Below are 19,940 nucleotides of genomic sequence, written 5' to 3'. Positions count from 1 at the left end.
GCATAACCACCTTACGGTTTACTTAGGAGTTGAAATTTCACTGAGTATCTGAAGAAGAGTTAGTATGGAAGTCTAGATTTCTACTGAGTTTGACAATATGAAAGCCCCAGGCTTTGACTGTGATCCAGGATGGCTTTGCCCTAGCATAGCTGATACTTTTACTACTCCACCTTGAACCTGATGTATAATGAATGAGTTCTGCCATGTGTTAGCCCATGCAACTGCCTACTTCTATTGCCTTTAGCTGATGACGGTTGCATCTGTTGTGGTGAATGTCTGATCACAGAGTTTGAGGGGGTAGAGAGGAGCTCCGAAGTTGCTTCAGGCATAATGTGAAGTTCTACCACTGTTTGCTTGTTAAGCAGCCCTGAATTGCTGTGGCCGACAGTCTGGTGTGCTGAAGCAAAGCAGTAATCAGGAGCTGCTCCATGAGCTCAGTCACCTCTGCAGTGGAGGAGTGAAAAACAAGGGACAGTATTCTCATGAGTTAATTGAACATTAATCAACTCTTTGAGTCAGAGCACCTAAATGATAGGTTGGGTATGGAACTTAGCTACTCCTGGAAATGGTCTTAATCTTGTTTTTGGCTTAATTTGCTACTGATTCTGTATTTGAAATCCACTGACAATGTGTGGCTATAGAGAAGCTCCATAAATACTTGTTCTGTAAACAAGACTCACATCTCAGGGTTTTTTTTTTTGTGTGTGTAGACATGCATACACACACATTCTAACACCCATGATAACAGTCGGTGTATAACATTGAAGCAAATCAGAACAACGTATGTGTGCGTGTAGTTACACAGTGTGCAGTTTTGTCAGTATGTGGTTGAAAGCTGCATGGCAGATGTTAATTCAGAATTTTTCTTATTTCAGTTTATCTCGTAACATTAATTCCTACTTTGTATGCTCAGTTCTTATTCCAGCTGTAGATGCTCTTCTACTTTTCCAGGAAAAATAGTTCCTCTTTGAACCAAAGCAGAAGGCGCTGACTTGAAGAGAGAGCACTGATGTGCAATTCAGGAGATTCTGGAGCTCTCCTGAAGAGCTGTCATTTTCAAAGCCAGGAGACTTGGCAGCATTTCATTGGTTTTGTTGAAAGGAGCTGGTGTTACATACTTTGTAGACAGAAGCAGAGATAAGTAGAAGGGTTCCTTGAGAATCCTGCAAGTCTGTAACTTTGCATCCAGCAGTCTCTTTTCACTTTCAAGGTGCTTACAGGCCACATAATTAGGAATAGTTTAAGTAATGGATCAATTCATAAAAGCTGCACTAGGGTATTTAATGTCTCAGAAAAGGGATTTTGAACTGGTTTCTGACTAACTTCAATCCTGCTCTAAAACACACTCTTAATTTACTAGAGATCAGTGTTGTTCTTTAACACAGCAGTTGGTTTTACTGGAAACCTACTTCACCAGATGGCTTGGGGAAAGAATGATTATAAATAATCCTTAAAACATGACCAAAATAGGTAGTTTTAACTGTGATTGCATATGTATTGCTATTAAAACATCTTAGTATTCTAAAAACTACAGAAAGGTGATTTTAAAGGCTGAGGAAGGAAACTGGGCAATTTTAAGTTATGTTTCTGTTTATGAAGGAGCACTGTCACCTTAGATTTGGGCCTAAACTTGTTTTGTAATACTAAAGGTTTATAAAACCAGCACTGAAGTGTTTGTACAATGACTTACAAAGTCTCTGGAAAACCAGCAGTTGTTAAACAAATAAACATTTCCTATGGTCTCTTAAATCCCTCTAATGCTGTGCTACAAATCTGAAAATGAAGCTGATCATAAGTAAAGCTGAAATGTGTGCTCTCTTTGAGAAACGCAGCGAAAGCAAGCATAAGGAGCCATGTAAGGAATTACAGTTTAAAAATCTCACATCTCTGCCTGCTGGTACTGTACCAAAACCGCAAGGTTTAAGTTCTGGCTGCAGTGGTACCATGATACCAGGGGCAAAAGCAGTGGCTTGGCAGGGTTGTGAGCACAGAGGAAGGCGGGAAGGCCAGCGTTTCACCCTTAGATTTTGAATCTTATCTTTTGGATGCATCACCTGGTGTTTGGAACCTGCAGCCACTGTGACCTGGCTCTTGGTGATTTTTTTCAATGTTTTTTTTTTTTTCTTTTTTTTTTTTTCCCCTCCCATACTGGGCATTAAGAGAAAATCTAGGGCAAATTTCTTGTGTAGTGTGTAGAGATGTCAAGTTAGTCCTCAGGTACTAAACTGTCACTAGCAGACAGCTTGTGGGCTTGTAAGAGAAGAGTGTGAGGACTGAGCACCCCCATGCACTTTGAAGAGGAGAATTTTGCTTTTGGTGCTTAAGTCCTGACTGAGACGATCCATGGTTTTTAATACATATTTATTGTGTTATCATTGTGAATAAAGGCCTCAGTTGTTTACAAAACAGTGCGCAAGTGCACTGTCCTGTTTTCAAGGTGCCTATAAGTTGGCGAGTCCAAAGGGAGGGGAAAAGGCGCAGAAATGTTTGGTGTTTAAGATGTCGTGCAGCAGGCTCTGCATAATGGTCAGCCTGGGGAGGGAGCTCAGTAGTCTTGCAGAAAGGACTGGCCTCGAGGCCCAGGCTCCAAGAGCTTGGCTGGGAAGGAAGGAGGAGGCCAGTGTGACGTGCTGGGAAGGTGAGCAAGGCTTTCAGGCACCCCAGGCCCTCCGGGCTACTGGAAGAGCAATCAGGTGCCCTGGCTCCCAGTCCTACTCCGTTACCTCTTGTCCGTTTTGCCCCCCGCTGCTCGGTTAAGCAGATTTTATGTTGCCCTCATTATAAGTGACCCCTTTTACAATATAACCTCCCACTTGAAAAGCACGGCACCTTGTTGTAATTTAGACTTGCAGTCTCAAATGTATTTTACGTTTTATTGCAAGGGATGTGTGGTTTATTTTATTTTGTAACTCTCTAAACGTGGGTAATAAGGGCTTAGTAAAATACTAAAGCACTTCCTTTATTTACTGTATAAACTCATCTGTATACAAAGGGTTATAGAACTGCTCTTAGATGTCTTCTGTGTTGTGGGACTTGGACTTACCTCTTTGAGAGCCTCTGCTTCCCAGGCAGGAGCAGAATGGCACTGCAGCACTTGACAAAGAGGCAGGTTTTCCTTGGGCTGTGGCTTAGCTTGGAGACAAACAAAGGGCAGGGTGCCCTACAGATGTCAAGTGTCCCCATTTTTGCCAGAACCTCAGGGTTCTCGAGAGAAATCTTGCAGAAATGTTTGTGTGTAAGTGGCTTTGTTCATGCTGTTACACGGTTTGTTTTCCCATACAGAAAATCGCTGGTATGGATAAATGCTTACAGGATTGGATCTTTGATTTCTGTCTATTTTCTGCGTTAATAGTTAACAGAAGGACTATGTGCATATTAGAAAGGACAAACAATCGTGAATGTGGTGGCTTGCTGGCACGGTGTTGATTTCCCACAGTTGTGTAATCTGGTTGCCGACCATTGTGCTAATGCGAAACTGTTGAGAAGTTAGTACAAAAACCGGCTTCCTTTAGTTATTGTGCTAGAAATGCAGTGAATGTTTAAGGAATATGAGAGGGTCAAATAAACCAGAGAATAATTCCCACTCTTCAGAATATTAAATCTGAAATTTAAAAGAAACCAGCATCCTTAAACTCTGCTGCCAGCAAGCAGCACATAGGGTCTGCCTGTTGGTTATGGATGTGTACAGCGTTGTGAAGACACAAAACTGTCAACTAATGTGTTTGTGGTCCAAACTTTCTCTCGGTTGTACAGGAATCAGATGTGTCTTACCATTACAATTTAGATTTTTAAACCTTTTCCACCTGGGGAACTGCAGAAATTTCAGTAGGATCCCGTGACTTACATTATTGGTCATTCTGGAGCAGGTCTCATGTGAGATTTTCCTGCTTTCAGCGCTTACAATCTAGTCGTAAGACAAAATGAGTGTAACAAACAGTAAGGTGGAAAGAGGAGTGAGAGCGTTGGGCAAAGTAGGTGTAAAGCATAACCAAGGTTTGTGATGACTTTGGGAGATTTTTCCAGGATACTATGAGAACAGCAAGGCATCTCATGGCATTAAAACTCCTAACTCCTTCCTCCGAACTGTTTTAAGTTAATAAATAAATCCCAGTACAGTATATTACAGTGTGGTTGGTTTTGGTGAGTAGCAAATATGATTCATAGTTCAATATTTGCTTGGTTTGAGTGCCTTATGAAAAACTCTGCACTACAGATCTCTGGGCATAATCCATTCTAAACTTCTTTGCTCTCAACTTTACTTTTGTTCTAGCTAGGAAGTCTAGAGGAATTCAGTATGCATGTGGATAGTCGCATTAGTTTATTAGCAACCTACTTGGCCAATAATTTTCTGACTCTCCCAAGAATGTAGCACGTAGATGTATGTTAATAATCATTCTGTTGTAGCCTAAACACGAGAGTTTTAGCAGTTAATTTGCTTAACTATTCATTTTATTACTTTTATATATTTTTAAAAAAATTGGCTGGCTTCCCTAAAAATAAGTTGGTGAAGGAGAAAATAAATATGCTGTTGGTTGCACTTACAATAGTGCCATTGTGCAAAGCAGAGCAAGGATCATTTCCAAACGGCCTCAGGTGAAATCTAATGGGAAACAATTTCAAACTGGTCTGAGTTCATTGGTAGAAAGAATGTGTCTTAGATAAACATCTGATCCAAGTTATACTACTTTGTATTATTCCTTCTCTGATTAAGTTTTAATTTTTTTTATAATTTTAATAAATATAGTTGCGTTGGCTATAGTTGGAATAAGGAGCCTGTTATATTGTCTTTAATGTGGATTCTATAAAAATGGTTGTTTGCAGGTTACTCTGATTTATGGGGTTACTGCAGCTTTTTCTTATTACTGAAAATGATCGTTTTCTGTAAACTGTTTTTCATACAGAGGATACTCAGTATTACACTTCACTGCTGGTGATGGCCTTTCAGACACAACTTACGGTTTTCAAGTAGATGCAGCATTAATTTGTATTTAGTTTGTTTTAGCACTCAGCTTTGTTATTTGTATACTTACAGGAGAGCTCCAGCCTTCCTGCTTCGCTGCTTTTAGCTCAGCATAAGGACAGATCTACTCAGCTAGAAATGCAACTGGAAAAACCCAAACCTGTCAAACCAGTCACGTTTTCCACTGGCATCAAAATGGTAAGACTTGCTTCTTTCTTTTTTTTGAACGCCTTTCAAAAGAGCCAAGATTTCCTAACATGAAACTTAGAGGTTATTTAAATCTGAGTTGCATATTATATGAAACAGATGAATTTCTAATTATATAATTGGAAGAGAACAGTCTAAGTATTTCATCATTCTGCTGCTTAGAATGTATGAAACCTTTTCATTGCGTAGTTGCCCAAAAACAAGCTATACCTTTTTCCCTGCAAAGTGGTGCTGTACTTTGAATGCTTTTTTCTCTCATTTGTGTAACAGTTTTGGAAGTTGAAATTTTGGTAGCTCAAGACAAGACTGCACTTTTTTAATGTTTACTTGGAGCACTGAAATAGTCCGAGTGTGAGACAAACAGTGTGGAAATGGTTAAGGATGCTGTTTTCATTGCTCTTGGAATCTAGGAAGCAACAAGTATTTTTTCAAATGTGTTACTTCTGTAGTGACAGCTGAAGATCTGTCAGCATTCCTGTTTTTTATCCCAACGTGGCACAAGTACACATCAGCTGGTGTGTGGAAATGTTTAAAAATAATAATAAAATTCAAGTTTTATCTGGGGGGCTGGGGCTGGGAGTGGGAATTTACTAATCTTTTTTTGCACCTTACTTGTCCCCTGCTTTTTTAAAAATCCCTGCACTTTTCTTAGACTTTATACGTTAGACTTGATAATGCTAAATGATGTCTTGAAAACGACCAACATTCCCTACCTCCCCTAACAAACCAGAAAGTAAACGAAGCAAAAACTTTTGTATCAAACCGGTCTCCCATCAATTAATCAATTTGATTTGTCAGGGATATCTGTGCTGTGTTCATTGTGTCTCTTTCCCCCGAAGAGTTTACAATATAATTGCATTTGCAGCTTGCTTTTCCAAAAGTAGTGTCAGCTCTTGCAAACTTGTGCAGATTGTTCTCTTATATTTCTGTAGTACAAACCGTATCTTCTAACTTTTTCTTTCTTCTTTCTTTTTTTGCTGTGACATTTACTAGACAGAAAGTGTTAGGTGTTCTGCTTAAAAAATATTCTAACTGAATGCCTCTACTTTTTCTAGCTGTTAGAATATATTCTTAGATTTTTTTTAAAGCTGTTGGTCTTTCCAGCTTAGTTTGGAGGGCTAAGTTAAGCTTCCATGTAGCTTATGCTGCATGATGAGGACAGTGGAAATACTTTCCATTGCATTTGTAAATGGATTTTAAATAGTATTGTGTAGTAGCAAACATTTCAAATCTGCAGCCTGAAGTAAACTTCGTTCAAAAAACATAAAAGACTGGGACGAGGAGATTTCTAGCATCGTGACATTTAAATCTTAACATTTGGAATAAGAGGACATACTCCAGGTAACTGATCATTGTTTTATTGGTGTTCAGAAGGTGTGAGTAGAAGACTAATTTTATTTGTTCAGTCCCAGATGAACAAACAACCCTCCTCTACTGACCATAGTCTTAGATTAAAAAGACAAAAAAAAAAAAAAGTTGAATGTTTAAGGTTAGGACTATTTGAAGATTGTGACTAGTGTCTTAAGGAAAACGGATTAGCAAAGTTGATTTTGCACTGCTAAAATTACAGGTTTGGTTGAGAATGACGACTCTGTCCGTATTTTCTTTATAGGATGCTTGATTTAATTATTACCTGACATTGGTTTTTATTATTATATAATGTAATTTCTATAAAATTTTAACAATATTGATATTCTGCACACTAAATGAATTAACTGGCTACCTCGTAATTCCTAAAGTAGTGGTTGGTTACCACAGCATGGGAATACTTCTGTGGGTAAGTACAGAAGGGACATGGAAGGACACGGTTCAGCGTCTGGAAGCAGATGATGAATTTCTATGGATGACATGGAAGTTGGCGCTTTACAGGGCATTTCTGAAAAGCTGGCCTCCTTTGAATGAGATGTTTTAATATGGCTAAATGCAAAATTATAAATAGAATAATAAATAATGGGCTCTGTGAGGAGTATTTGGAAGTTTAGCTAAGCATGTAAATGAATTTGACCCTCAACCACAGCGTGTGTGTAAGCCTTGGATATATAAATAGTAGTGCAGCAAATAGGAAGGGACTGCTGAAGGCAGCGTTGGAAAGACTCGTGCACTGAAGTGCTCTGCTGACTGCATTTTGAAAGGGAAAAACGTAAAGACAACAACTAAAAGCAACGAAGGTTCATCCAAAGGTGGTAGGATATGCTTTGTAGTGAGTTCTGCCTCTAGTTCATGAGAAGGTTAAGATATGACTCAATGTACATTAAGTACCTCCTCAGTGCAGAAAATGCCAGGTCTGAACAGCACAACAGCAAATTTAGCAAGAACTAGTAACCTTAGTTAAACAAATAGGAACTGAGGGAAGAAACAAGACCTTAAAGTTCACAATGTTCCAGTGGTTAGCTGGCCCCGCTGTTAGAATTGACAGTGGAATGTGATGGAATCTCTAATTCCTGGTGGTTTCAGATCAGGACTGGGATGGCTTTTGAAAAGTTACTGTAGTTGAATGCAAGTTGTTCAGCTCAGAATGGGGTTTTGTAGAAAGCAACAGCGCTCGTCGTGTAAGATTTAGTGCAGTCGTTGACCCAGTGACAGCGTTGGGTGAATTCCTCTACCTTGAGGCTCACCTTATGAAATACTTAATATGTTCCAATTGAGTTTTTCTAAAATCCTGGGATGCACAGGCCATCTACTTTGTTTAATTGTACACATGAAATAGGTGGAGCTGGTAGAGCTTTTGTTGTGCTGCTTGTCATGGGCAGCACCTCATGGTGCTCTAGCTTTGTTCGTCTAAGCCGTGGGGTTTGCACCGCTGATTGGTGGGGCAGCTGTAGGGTAATATTGAGATGCAGATATTTTTAAGTTCTAATTAATGCTCTGTTTGGCTCTACAGTTGTGCAAACGAACTATTGTTTCTGTGAGAATTCCCTTGTGGGCCCACCAGTAAAGAGTTTTGGCATCACGCAGATAATAAGTGACCACGTACGTTCTTCCCCAGTGTGTTTATTTTTTCCTAGTAGTTTGGCCGCTGACCTTTTCTGGTGGATGTTTTCCTTAATTGTGTTCAGAAGAAGGGAATCCAGATAAAGCTAGCCGAGATGCTGGCAAATCCGGAGCTGGTGTTTACACAAAGGCTTTACATGCCAGTTGTGGCAGTCCTTGCTTTTTTCAGCTTGAACACGAGTGGTTTTCCTGCGATGGTCTTGGTCAGAGATGTTCTTCTGCCTGACTGATAATTGGACAAGTTTCTCCGTTTCTGAATTAAGAGGCATGCCCATTCTAGTCTCCCCGGCAAAGCTCAAGGAAGTTGGCTCATCTAAGGTGTCGTGTGAGTGCTGTGGAGTTCCTGTGCTTACAGGGGGAGGAGGGAATGTCTGCAACCGGTAAGCTAAGCAAGAGCATCCCCTATAGCATGAGAGAGACAATTAGATCAGGGAGGCAGGGTTTCCATCTTCGCTTTTCCTTTTGTTAAACTGTTGTTTTGCTCCCTTCAAACAGGAGCTGCTTTTTAGTTGCCTTCTACTGGATCTCATTAACTTCTGAAATTTATTTCAGTAAATTATGTCTTCCACGTATGAAGCGTACACACCTAATCAGTCAGTTTGATTTAGCCTCTCTGAGTGGGGGAGAAAGCACTTCAGAGTTTTCCGCTCATCATATTAAGGAACAGGCTTTTAGCATATATGAATATTTAAAATATTAGTCTTATTATATCTAATCTCAAATCAGGGTAAAGCTACAAAAGAAATTATAATAACCTTAATTATACTTATTGCAATAGCACTGAGAATGCTTCCTGTCAATGCACATACTTTACATTTTAGTACTAGTCAAAAAGAGCAGAGGTTATAAGAAATGAATGCCATTTTTAGCATTTCTATGGCTTATTGGGGTGGGCAAAACAAATGTAATGTCTGGGAATAGAACCATTCCTCCATTTCTTGGTGAGCATAGTGACCGTTTCTGGTTGGGAGATGGCTTTAACTGGAAGCTAATTTTGAAGCTAAGAGGTGCTCTTATGCGTTGCACATTAATGGCAGCTTGCAAATGCAAGCAGGAATCCATTACGTTACAGTAATTCTGGTCTTCTTTTTGTGCCCCTGGTGTTCGCAGGACCGTAGGAACCTTTTGGTGCTTGTTGTTCTGTGCTTTACATTACCCTTGTAGTTAAAAATGCGTGGAAGCGTGGAAGTATTCAGCTCCTCTTTAATTCATTGGAAACTGGGAACATGCACACTTTTGACTCAGTCATTTACACATTTGTGAAAGTCTGAATCCCTTAGACTGGCTAGAATGCATGCTATCTTCGGTCTCTTTCAGGCTGTATGCTCTGTTGCTTCCAGTTTTATTTTGTACTTCTGCTCCCTTCCCCTTGTCTCCCAGGGGGCTTAGCCTCTGGTGATGGTATTCTTGAAGTAATTTCATGCAGTTCAAAACTCAATTACCTCTAATTGGATTGCCCAAATGCGCAGGAAAAGAACATAGGTGTCCTCTGGTCCGCTACCACTTGGGAGAGTTTTCCTTTTGCATTTTGTACCCAAATACCTCAAAATGAATATAATGCATCATTGGCTGTTCAATCTTTGCCATTGGTTTTGTTTTATTACTTAATAGCAGTGGGAGTATTTATTAATAGAAGTATTAGTGCATGTAGGACATGCTTCGTCATTACCAAGATGGTCATTACCCCCGTGAATTTGCAGCTTAAATAGATGTGGCGGGGAGGGAGGGGAACCAGATGCCCGGAGGCGATGTGCTCGCCCAGGATTAGACAGCAGACCAGCGGCGGAAGGAGGAATAGGATCCAGCCCTACTGAATTCCTAACCTGGTGTCTCTTCCGCCGAGCCGGGCTCCATCTCCTGTCAACAGCACCCCTGAATGGCAGCAAATTAGGAGTGAAATATCTGCTTCAGCTTCTGTCTAAATCACAGCAGCGTCGTTGCATTTAACTTTGTGTGCGTCTGAATGTTGTCAGGGTTTTATTCCAGTTCTTGTAGGCTGAGGCTGGTGGTAACTGGAAGCCGGGGAGAGCAACTTGCAGTCTGAAGCAGCCGAAGCTTGCAGGAGGGAGCAGTCAAATCAGTATTTCACCGGAATGAATCTGTGTCAGACACAGGATGTCTAGGACACCTCAGGAATGCACGTTACTACTCAGCTGAGCAGAACACGTGTTAGGGAATAGATTTTTTGCAGCGTTACACTTGCACTATTATTCTAATGGGAAAGAGCGTTCTTATTTTACATTATGTGAAGCTCTTTCTTTTAAAACATTGACCTCATCAGCTCAGGTCAAATTAACTGTTCTTCGTTATTGCCTTTTCCTACAATATTGCTTCCTGTGCAAACAGCTCTTCGGCGGCGGCTCCTGGTTTTCAGTCTGTTTCTTTTATAGCTTGTGGAGCAATTATCCAAAATCCTGTTCCAAACGCAAAAAAAAAAAAAGTCTTTCAAAATACTTTTTTAATCAGTTGTGCTCCTTCAAAGTTGCCTAGACATATGCCAGGTACGTGGAGGTAAGTGAAGTGAGCACAGCACTGCTGTTGAGGCTGCAACTGTTCTGCAGCTCCAGCGAGCGCTTTGCCGTCCCATCTGTGTGACAGGGAGCGGAGCTGTTTCAGCCCCCCAGCCTTGCCTTCCCAGTTTTTACTGCTCTGTTTTGTTTTGGGTTTCTGTTTGTTGTTTTGCTGGTTTTACTAAAGCGCTTTTAGAATTTGCCTAAAGTTTAAAAGATAAAATAAAATCCAGCCCATTTCCTTCCCTCGCTGTTAGCTCAGCTGGTATATCTTTAGGCTGAAACACTTCAGATGGAATTGATTTCTTTGCAATCTATGCCAGCCTGACTTTAATTGCTATTTTGTTTTTAATCTTCATCAGGCTCCTACTATGCTTGTCTTTTTTGCAGCTGGGTGGAGTAATTCCCTTTTCACAAGATTATATAGTTTAGAATCACAACGTGGATTTTCAAGAAGAGGTGAAGTGTTTAGATGTATGGATTCGCTCAGAAGAGGCATGCTCGCTTTAGAGAGCGTGCATGTAAAGGTAAAATTTTCAGCGACACTGAGCATTATCTAGACCTCCAGCAGGAGTCAGTGGCTGAATCTATACTACGAGGCTGCTGCATTCCCCTTGCAGTCGCGGTGCCTGCGTGCGTGATAGCTGTATCCCAGCTGAGTGCTCGGACGCACCAGGCTGGGCAGCAGTCCCACGAAGCAGCATCCCACTGCAGAGGAAATGCAGATGTGCTGGTGAGGGGATTTGTGGTGCTCAGCCATGCTGAGAGAAGCAGCACTGCTGGCCAAACCATGGAAGCTGCTTCCTCGGAGTGGAGATTTTAGGGGGGTTGCACATTTGGAGGGCAGGTGCATGTGTACAGCTCTGTAACACCAGCTCTGCTTGTGGGATTCTGCAGTTCTGAGCACTTTCTTGTCTCCCAGTGAGAATACTGCATGTTGTTTTAGCTTTGATTTTTTGTCGTCACTAACAATAGGTTGTTTTCAGCAATGAAAATTGCATTGATCTGGTGAGAAGGATATCTATTTCTGAAAAGCAAAAAGGGAGAAGAAATTGTGGCTGCTGGATGTGAACCACCTCTGACAATACAGATACAGACACGAGTGAAAGGACACCAAAAATGCTGAATGGCAGAATTCAGTTTAGAGGTAACAACCTGGATTTAGAAGTGATGTAGAGTCCTGTGACCACATGCTGCTCACTTAAATCTCACAGGATTATGTTCACAATATGCCTGCGACGTCTGAGTGGCATGATGGAGAATGATTAGCAATAGTAAATATATTAGTTTCACTAAATCTCTGGCCTGCTATTTAAAGATGTTGTGTTAAGATTCGAGCACATACATGCAGAACCGTGCTTAAATATTTGAACTTTGTTTTTGAAGTGTATGCCAGATACACTGTATTTAAAAGTGATCTATCATCAGAACGCTTCCTGTGCACTCCAACCTGCAGACTCAAGTCTAAAACATTTAATTGGGTTCTGGGCTTACTGTGTAATTACTATTATATCAAAGTGTGTAAACATTAAGCAAGTTATATTCAACGTTTTTCCTAATATAGGTAAGATTTTTTTGGGGAAAAAAAAAGCAAGGCAAATGATATTATTTGTCATTTCCCCTCATTTATACAGTGCTGGCCTTGCAAAAGGAGACTGGATTTTGGAAATGCGGTTCTGCATCTCCCTGTATCTCTTTGCAGGATTACTGTTTGGAATGCCTTAGGAGAGATGCCACAGTCAAAATTAAACAGTTTGGTGCACAGACATAATCAGAACCACTTGTCCCGATTCTGTTTTATGGCAGGACTCTTTTATACTGCTCCGTTAGAATAAATATTTGTACATTTGCTTTAAGGCTCCTTTACATGGCTAAGGCAGCACATGTTTATATATACATATAGTATAAATAGGAATTGGGCCCATAAGTTTGCACAGCTGTAATGACTGGAATTCAGTAAATGAAATAGTGCCAAAGCTGTTAATTGCACAGGAGTGAGCAACGAGACGAATGTGTACGTTAGTAAAGTTGGTGGCTGTAGCCAGCAGCGGAGCACATCTTCCCTTTATCTGCCTCTTTTTGGAATGGAACTGGTCTTTTACTTTTTTTCTCCTCCCGTTTGATTTATGTAATTGCTCAAGGGCTTGCTTGCCTCTTTGCCATCAGGTTGCAGAAATGCGTCTGTGTGTCAGGCAGCACAGCGTCTTGGTCGCATGAGGAAGGTTATTTAGGAAGAGGCTCGCAGGGAGGAGGCTGCCAGCTCCGCTCCCCTGCCCGTCCTGGAGCAGGCACCGGGAAAGGGCGGCGAGAACTGGCTCACAGGTCCTCCTGTAGGTGCCCAGATTCCACCCCCACCAGCAGCCAGACCTGCCACTTGCTACAATAGCACAAAGACACGTTGTAAACTGACCTAAGGCAAGTGTCATTTAAATCAGGCGGAGATCTTCCCATTTCTCAGTCTTACATAGCTCTGAAAATGCTATTGCTTGAGTAGGTGTTACTGTGAGCAATAAGGAGAGATCTGACTGAAAGAAAGAAGGTGGCTGAGAGGAGAGTCCAAAAAAACAGCTGGCAGGGAAATAAAGAATAATAAAAAATTTCTCAATCATTGTTTGTTTTGGAAAGATCATGCTTTAAGCACATGGAAATACTTTACACGTTTGAGAAGTGCTGACTTCCTACATGCCTTGTGAAGGAACAGCAAATCATTCATATAATGTAAACACATTTATAGATTGTTCCAATATAACTTTTTTGGTGCTGCTGTTCTTTCTAACAAGATACAATTTAGTACGTATATGCCCTTTTGATGCTCTGCTTTGGCCAAGAGTTGCATACATCATGAATGTTCAATATTAAAATTTGTGCTGAGAGAATGGTGCAAAGTTACCGAACCACGTTTTTTAAAGCAAAGAAATTGTTAAATAGTGGTGCTTGGTGCACTGTTTAAAAGTCAACATCCAAGAAGGTAGGGATAGGCAGGAACAGAAGTAAATATGTTGCTTGTTTCAAAGCGTGAGCGTAACCTGTCTTGTTGTATCTTGGTAGAGATGATACTAAAAATCAAGAAAGGCCAAAGAAAGAGTGGACTTTTAGGCCAGGGAAGAAAAAAATGAATAAAATAAGCAACTTTGATGCCAAAATTGAAGTGGTTATTTGGGGAATTGGATAATCATAGTGCTGGGTGGGGGGCTCGAGGTCATGAGGCCTTCTCCTTGCTCTGAGGCGGCATCGGTGAGGCTTCAGGTCGTCCTGCCAGGGACTTGGCTGACCCGTTCCTAGAGACCTCCTAAGATGGAGGGTCCCCAGCAGTCTCTGACAGTGCTTCACTGCCTTCGCTTTTACATTTTAGGGGGAGCTTTGTAACCATGTGTTACCTTGACGTGATGGCAGTCCATAGATGCAGAAAGCAGGTTGTTCTCAGCCTCCTTGCAGAAACTTGTCATGTACTTGGAGATGACTAGGTAAGAGGACTTCACAGAACTAAATATGTTAGAATTTAGATCTAGAGAAACAGTCCAGACATCCTAATTGTTGCTTAACAATAAAAGAATTGATTTCTTCTGCAAATCTTTGATAGTCTGTCTCCAGTCTACAGACTAGATGTGAAATTTATTCATCAACTGATAAAAGGAGTCTTTTTTCCTTAGACAGGAAAAATCATTTAAAGAGAGAAATAAGAGTATTTAAAGAACTGCAGTAAGAGCAAAGAAGGATTTAGAGCCATTTAGGCAAGCTAGAGGAGTGAATTTGTGTTTCTGCACAGAACGTGTGATCTTCCTGCCATGATCCCCTTTTCTTAGCACTTGTCTGCATTTGTGAAAACACTACAGGTTTGCTTTTAATCTTTTCTTCTATTGCTGCTGATCAAAGCAGTTTTGTGTCACTCCTTGATCCTCTCTGTTGTTTACCTGATGGAGGGCTGGTGGTCTGGGATGGCAGAGCTGGGCTAATGGGCTCGCAGATTCCTCCGACTCAGCTGTCAATTGGATTGTGTCTGGTTTTGAGACACTTGCCTGTTAGGCACATGTGTGCAGATTTATCTCACAGCTCACTTTTATTCTTGGCTACTCCATTTCTTAGTGAACCAGAGCTGTTTGCTGATGTCGTAAAGCCTGTTCACCTTGCAGCATGGTTAGAAGATCTCCTGTAAGCCTATATTTTCTTCTTTGCCTCTTCTCAGGGCCTTTTTCAGACAAGTTTTGGGTAAGTAGAGCCAACATCTGGCTTTGAAATTCTTGCCAGAGTTAAAATGTCATGCGAGGAGGGCCAAGAGTAGTGATCGTAGTGGGAGAAGGTCACCAGAGGAGATGTGGTGGGGAGTTCACAATTGAGTCCTGGTGCAGTAATTCTGAGAAATGGAGAGTCCTCTTCAGTAGAGAACTGAAAAACAAAAAGTGCGGGAACTCATGTGTTGAGATGAGGACAGTTTAATAAGAAAGAAGGGCTAAGAAAGCAAAACAAATCTAAACAAGTGATGCACAATGCAATTGCTCACCAACAGGTGACCGATGCCCAGCCTGTCCCCGAGAAACAGAAGCCCCCCCCGGCCAATCCTCCAAAGTTTTATTGCTGAGCACGATGCCATATGATGTGGGACATCCCTTTGGCCAGTCTTTGTCAGCTGTCCTGGCTGTGTCCCCTCCCAGCTCCTCGTGCACCCCTCGCTGGCAGGGCAGTATGACAAGCTGAGAAGTCCTCAGCGCTGTGTAAGCACTGCTCTGCAACAGCTAAAACAGTGTGGTATCAATATTATGTTCATCCTGAATCCAAACCATAGCCCCATACCAGCTACTATGAAGGAAATTAACTCTCAGCTGAAACCAGGACAAGCGTTTTCACAGTCCTCTGGCTGGATGAGTTTCCGTGTGAGAAGTCTGGACTCCAAGAGCAGCAGGATTGTGGGCACGCGTAGATGGTTTTAAACGTGACGCCCCATGTACTTCGTAACAAGGGTTCTGGCTGTAGGCAGGGGCGTGTGTGCAGGACCTCTATTCCCCACACCATCTTCTGTTTTGATTAAATCCCTGTTATGAGATACCCCATTGTTATTAATATATTAATCCTCTACAAGAAGCAGAAATGTTCAGCGTGTTGATTAAGGTCGGTCATGCTAGGTATGCGTGTGTATTAATCACCTTCTCTCCACATCTGTACTTGTACCTAAATGAGCACAGCGGACAAATAAGTGCTTGCTACAAGGTCTCAAAGGAGTCAACTTTTGAGCTTTAAAATAGCACATTTACACAAATTAAAAATACATTTAAAAATAAAGATGTGTTTCAAAGGTGTGTTGAGGGTGTTAGTTTTCAATAGTCGGTAGTCATCCAAGGTGCACTCGCTGTACTAGGGCACTTGCAGTGAAAGATATTTTGGATCAAAGAGACAATGTTCTCTACCAAGAAGACTTCAATAAGAATTTTCCCGAAGAATGTTTGTTCAGGTGCAGAGGGTGGGAGAAGGGAATATTGTTTTAGGCAATCAGTGTTGGACATGAAAAGGTGAATTTCCCCATACATACCTAGTCTGGATTCAGTGTGTCAGTCGGGGTGTTGCTGGAAAGGAATATTGTCAGCACCGGATACTAATGAAAGAAGTCATCCTCATGAAGAAGTGCATTGATCTTTGAAAGTTCGGCTTGTCTTTATTCTTCTTTTCTTTTTTTAAAGAAGAAAAATGAAGATATGGAATATATCAGAGTGGAGAATTGACTATTGGAGTTTATTGTTCCAGTTGCCTCACAGATAACTCAGTATTTTGGGGAAACAGGAGGGCCAGGCGTGCCTTGTGGCACGCGTTATAACTCCAGCAGAATGTGTAGCAGAGCAGTAACATCCCCTGCCTCGTGCCAAGAGGATACTGTCATGGTGTGAATGTTGTCCTTTTATTCAGGCTCTCCTTTAAAATATAAAATAATTGGAAATGTGGTGGAAACAAAGAAACCTGCTGTGGCTCACTCAGACAAATGCGTGCAGTAGTACGGGCAGGAAGCGGAGGGACAGAGAGCACATGTGGAACCATCCATCTAAATTAGCTGGACGGAGGCCAGGACACTGGAACTTGCAACATTTGCAAGGATTACTAGGAAATGAAATGATGGGTTTGTGTAAGTAGAACGATTCTCGTGTTATTGTGGGACAGTGAAGTAGATCCTGGACAAGGCAGACAGTACATTTAAAGGTGGTGCTTGGGGAATTGTTGGAGAACGGTGGAAAAAGGAAGAACAGGTGAGTAGGTTGGAGGGATAAAGAATTTAGAATGGCGGGCTGCCGACAGGAACAAAGAACCACGTGTTGTTAGGTCTGAGGTCTGTTCTCCTGTTTCATCTCTTGAAAGAGAGGCATAAATAAATGCAGTGGTGCTCTCTTCTCCAAAGCACAGAAAGAGAACCACAGAAATGTGATCCTCTGCGAGACTGTCATAAGCAGTACTCAAGTAAACAAGACCTTATGCTCTGTGCTGCGAAGAGTTGCTGACAGATCTAACCGGGATCGATGTAGGCATCTGATCCTTGCCATCGTTAGGCGGTCTTTGGTGCCAGGGCTCGGGGCTGCCTGTGTTTGTGTACCTGTGGGCATGAGTACATGGCAAGCATAAAAAGAAAAGCCACGTGTGTCCCAAGGATATATGTAAAGATGCCCAGCTTGTAGTGCTGCCCTGCAGTAGGCCCTTTGAGTTTAGATGAGTGTAGTTTGACAAATAATCAATTTGTAAATATTCAAAGAAGCTTCTGCCTTTCCACCAAGTAAGCAGTTTCTGGAAGAGGTTGGTGGTAAGGATGCTGGCAGTGGCACCAGCAGTAAGGGTGCTGGCAGTCTGCTTTTATTTGGAGCAAGATTTGAGCCATCTTATGACTACAATCCCGAAAAGGGATAAGCTGAGGAGCTTTATTGTAAGGATTTCCCACCAGCCACATGGACGCTGTAACACAGATAGAGTTGGGGGGCTACTTTGTTGTCTGCTTGACAGAAGAGAACTTGGCATAGATCTTCAACATCTATATCCTGGTGCTTAATGTCTGTTGGCACTGTCTTGGCTGTGCCTGCATACCAAGGATTCCCTTTTGCATTTGTTCCCACTGGAGCATTATTAGGGTTTTATTCATTGTGTGGGGAGAGGAAGATGGCTTGACTTGAGAGCTGGTTGGAGGATGTACAGGGGATTACAGTGGAAACTGTCTGCCTCCTTCATCTTCAACCATTCAGTTTTCATTTATCCACCCTAAGTATCTCTTTGTGGGATGATGTCTTGAGCTCGAATACCCGTTTTAACTTCTGTAGGATCTGAAGCCTAGACAGGATTAGGCCAAGAATTTCTCTCAAATCAAGCAATTCTAAAATCTGTTTGGAATAAGGGATAAAAAACACCTTGAAGGTGCAATATATACTAAAGCACAGTGTTGTGTTAGTTTAGTTTTACAGATAGCGTTGTGTACAGCATTTGTTTAATGCTAATTTTTAACCTGACTTGTATCTGGTTAGTTAAGTGAATTTGACATACAAAATTAAACAAATACTTCATTCTTAGAGCAACAAAAGTATTCCTGAGGAGTGTTGTATCCATTTAGCTCTTGGTTGCTTTTAAGCTCCCTGTAAGTAACTTTCTTTGTAGCTGGTTTGCCAGGTACAACGTTGGCATTAATAAGTCTGTTAATCACCTGATTGAAAACCTTGGGATTTTTTTTTTTTAAATGGCCAGAAATAAAATAGTGGTGGTATCTGTGCTGTTCTGTTGGTCGTGAAGAACAAGGTATAAACATAGCTGCATTTTTGTTTTTATTTATGAAGAGTACACGGCAACTGCAGCTTTTCAAAATGTGAAAGTCCTTCATTAGGAAGAAGTCTTGTTAGAACTGAGGATACGTGATTGTTAAGTACAACACCGCCTGATCACGCTGGTTTGTCGTCTTTTATTTTCAGGCTCTCTCTGATCCATCTTAGTGGTGGTATCAGGTTTGGAAGTCAACGAGTGGACTGTGCTTGAGGTAGCAGATGAGGACCTACAGATAGGAAGTGAATTTAGATGGTAAAACTTGTTGCTGCGTTTTCTGTTAGAGAAACCTCTGTCTGCAGTTCTGGAGCTGTGAAAGTGCAATATGGACCTGGGAAAGGTGGGGTAACAGTGTGTTTTTTACTTGTATTGGGAAGTCTTCACTATTGTACGTTGTCATTGATTTTGCTGGCAGAAAAGGAGGAGCAAGAAAGCTAAGGAATGGCCAGCTGAGACTAGAGGAATGGGAGAGAGATCTTATACCTGACATAGCCCATGGGTTAATGTGTGTGTGAGACGGGGGGAGGGATGCAGCAGTTCTCTGTTTTTCCAGTCTGAGGTATGTCTGTGTGCATTGTCACTTGGCAGAGGAGAGGAGCTTTTCAGGGGAACTGAGAGATGTAGATCGGGGGCGTTTGTTTCGATCACAGTTCATTTCCAGTTGATACCAACCGACTGTCAGGTAAAGCCGGTTTGAACGTGAATTTTTGGCCTAGAGTATGAATACAACTTTATTTGGGTGTTTTTTGTTTTGGTTTCCCCACCTTCCCTATTAGGACAAGTTTTGTTGAAGAACTAATTAGGAAACCATAAGGAACGTGGATAATGTGAATGCTATGGTTACTACTCTGACCGTTCCAGCAGATTGATTGAATTTATAGAATCTGTCGCTCTTATACTTTATATACTTTTATATTTTTAATACAATTAATCTTGATTTTTTTTTATTATTTTTAATTTGCATAAGGACATGCAAAGTATTAAACTAAGGCCATGGAAAATAACTTTGACAAAGCTTTCTTACTCCTCTGGAATCTAATTAAAAACCTGCAAATGTTGTCATTCATCATTTTACTATTGGAGTGTGTTTCTTAGGGAGACAGTCTAATATCCTGCAGCAACTTCATGGCATTACAAAAATAATTAATGGACCCTTTTAGGGCGGTGTATGTTGCTACAATGTGGAATAATACTTCAGTGTTGTAACTGAATGGCGTGCTAGGAAACACTAATCCCTCGTGTATAGTAACAGGAAGTATGAATATTACTTATTAATAATAATATAAAACACCTTAGCACACATGCTTTTTCTGGGCATGTCTACATTTTTGTAAATCACAGTGAATTTTAATTGCAGAAAATTGGTGAGAAGAAAGAAGGATTTGTGTAATTAAGAGGATCTGCTTATTTAAAAGCCTTTAGAAGTTGTAAAAGATAGAACTTCTCTGTATGAGAGGGGTGGCTGTTGTGCAATAATGCCCCTTCATTCCCCTTTCATAATA

The 19,940-nt window shown here is 41.2% G+C and overlaps 1 protein-coding gene across 2 annotated transcripts in view; it reads left to right on the top strand.

Moving 5' to 3' along the window:
• The window catches only part of MNAT1 (MNAT1 component of CDK activating kinase), a 124,425-nt gene that overhangs the window by 52,126 nt on the left and 52,359 nt on the right, over positions 1–19,940 (top strand). For both annotated transcript variants that reach the window (XM_080592853.1, XM_080592854.1), the window contains exon 6: positions 5,033–5,158. In XM_080592853.1, the coding sequence (XP_080448979.1) occupies positions 5,033–5,158 (126 nt within the window). The remainder of the gene's footprint in view (positions 1–5,032; positions 5,159–19,940) is intronic.

Source organism: Anser brachyrhynchus (genome assembly GCF_964034855.1).
Source record: "Anser brachyrhynchus genome assembly, chromosome: 5".
Lineage (NCBI taxonomy): Eukaryota > Metazoa > Chordata > Aves > Anseriformes > Anatidae > Anser > Anser brachyrhynchus.
The sequence above is the reverse complement of the archived record's forward strand: the minus strand, read 5'-3'. Positions and strand labels throughout refer to the sequence as shown.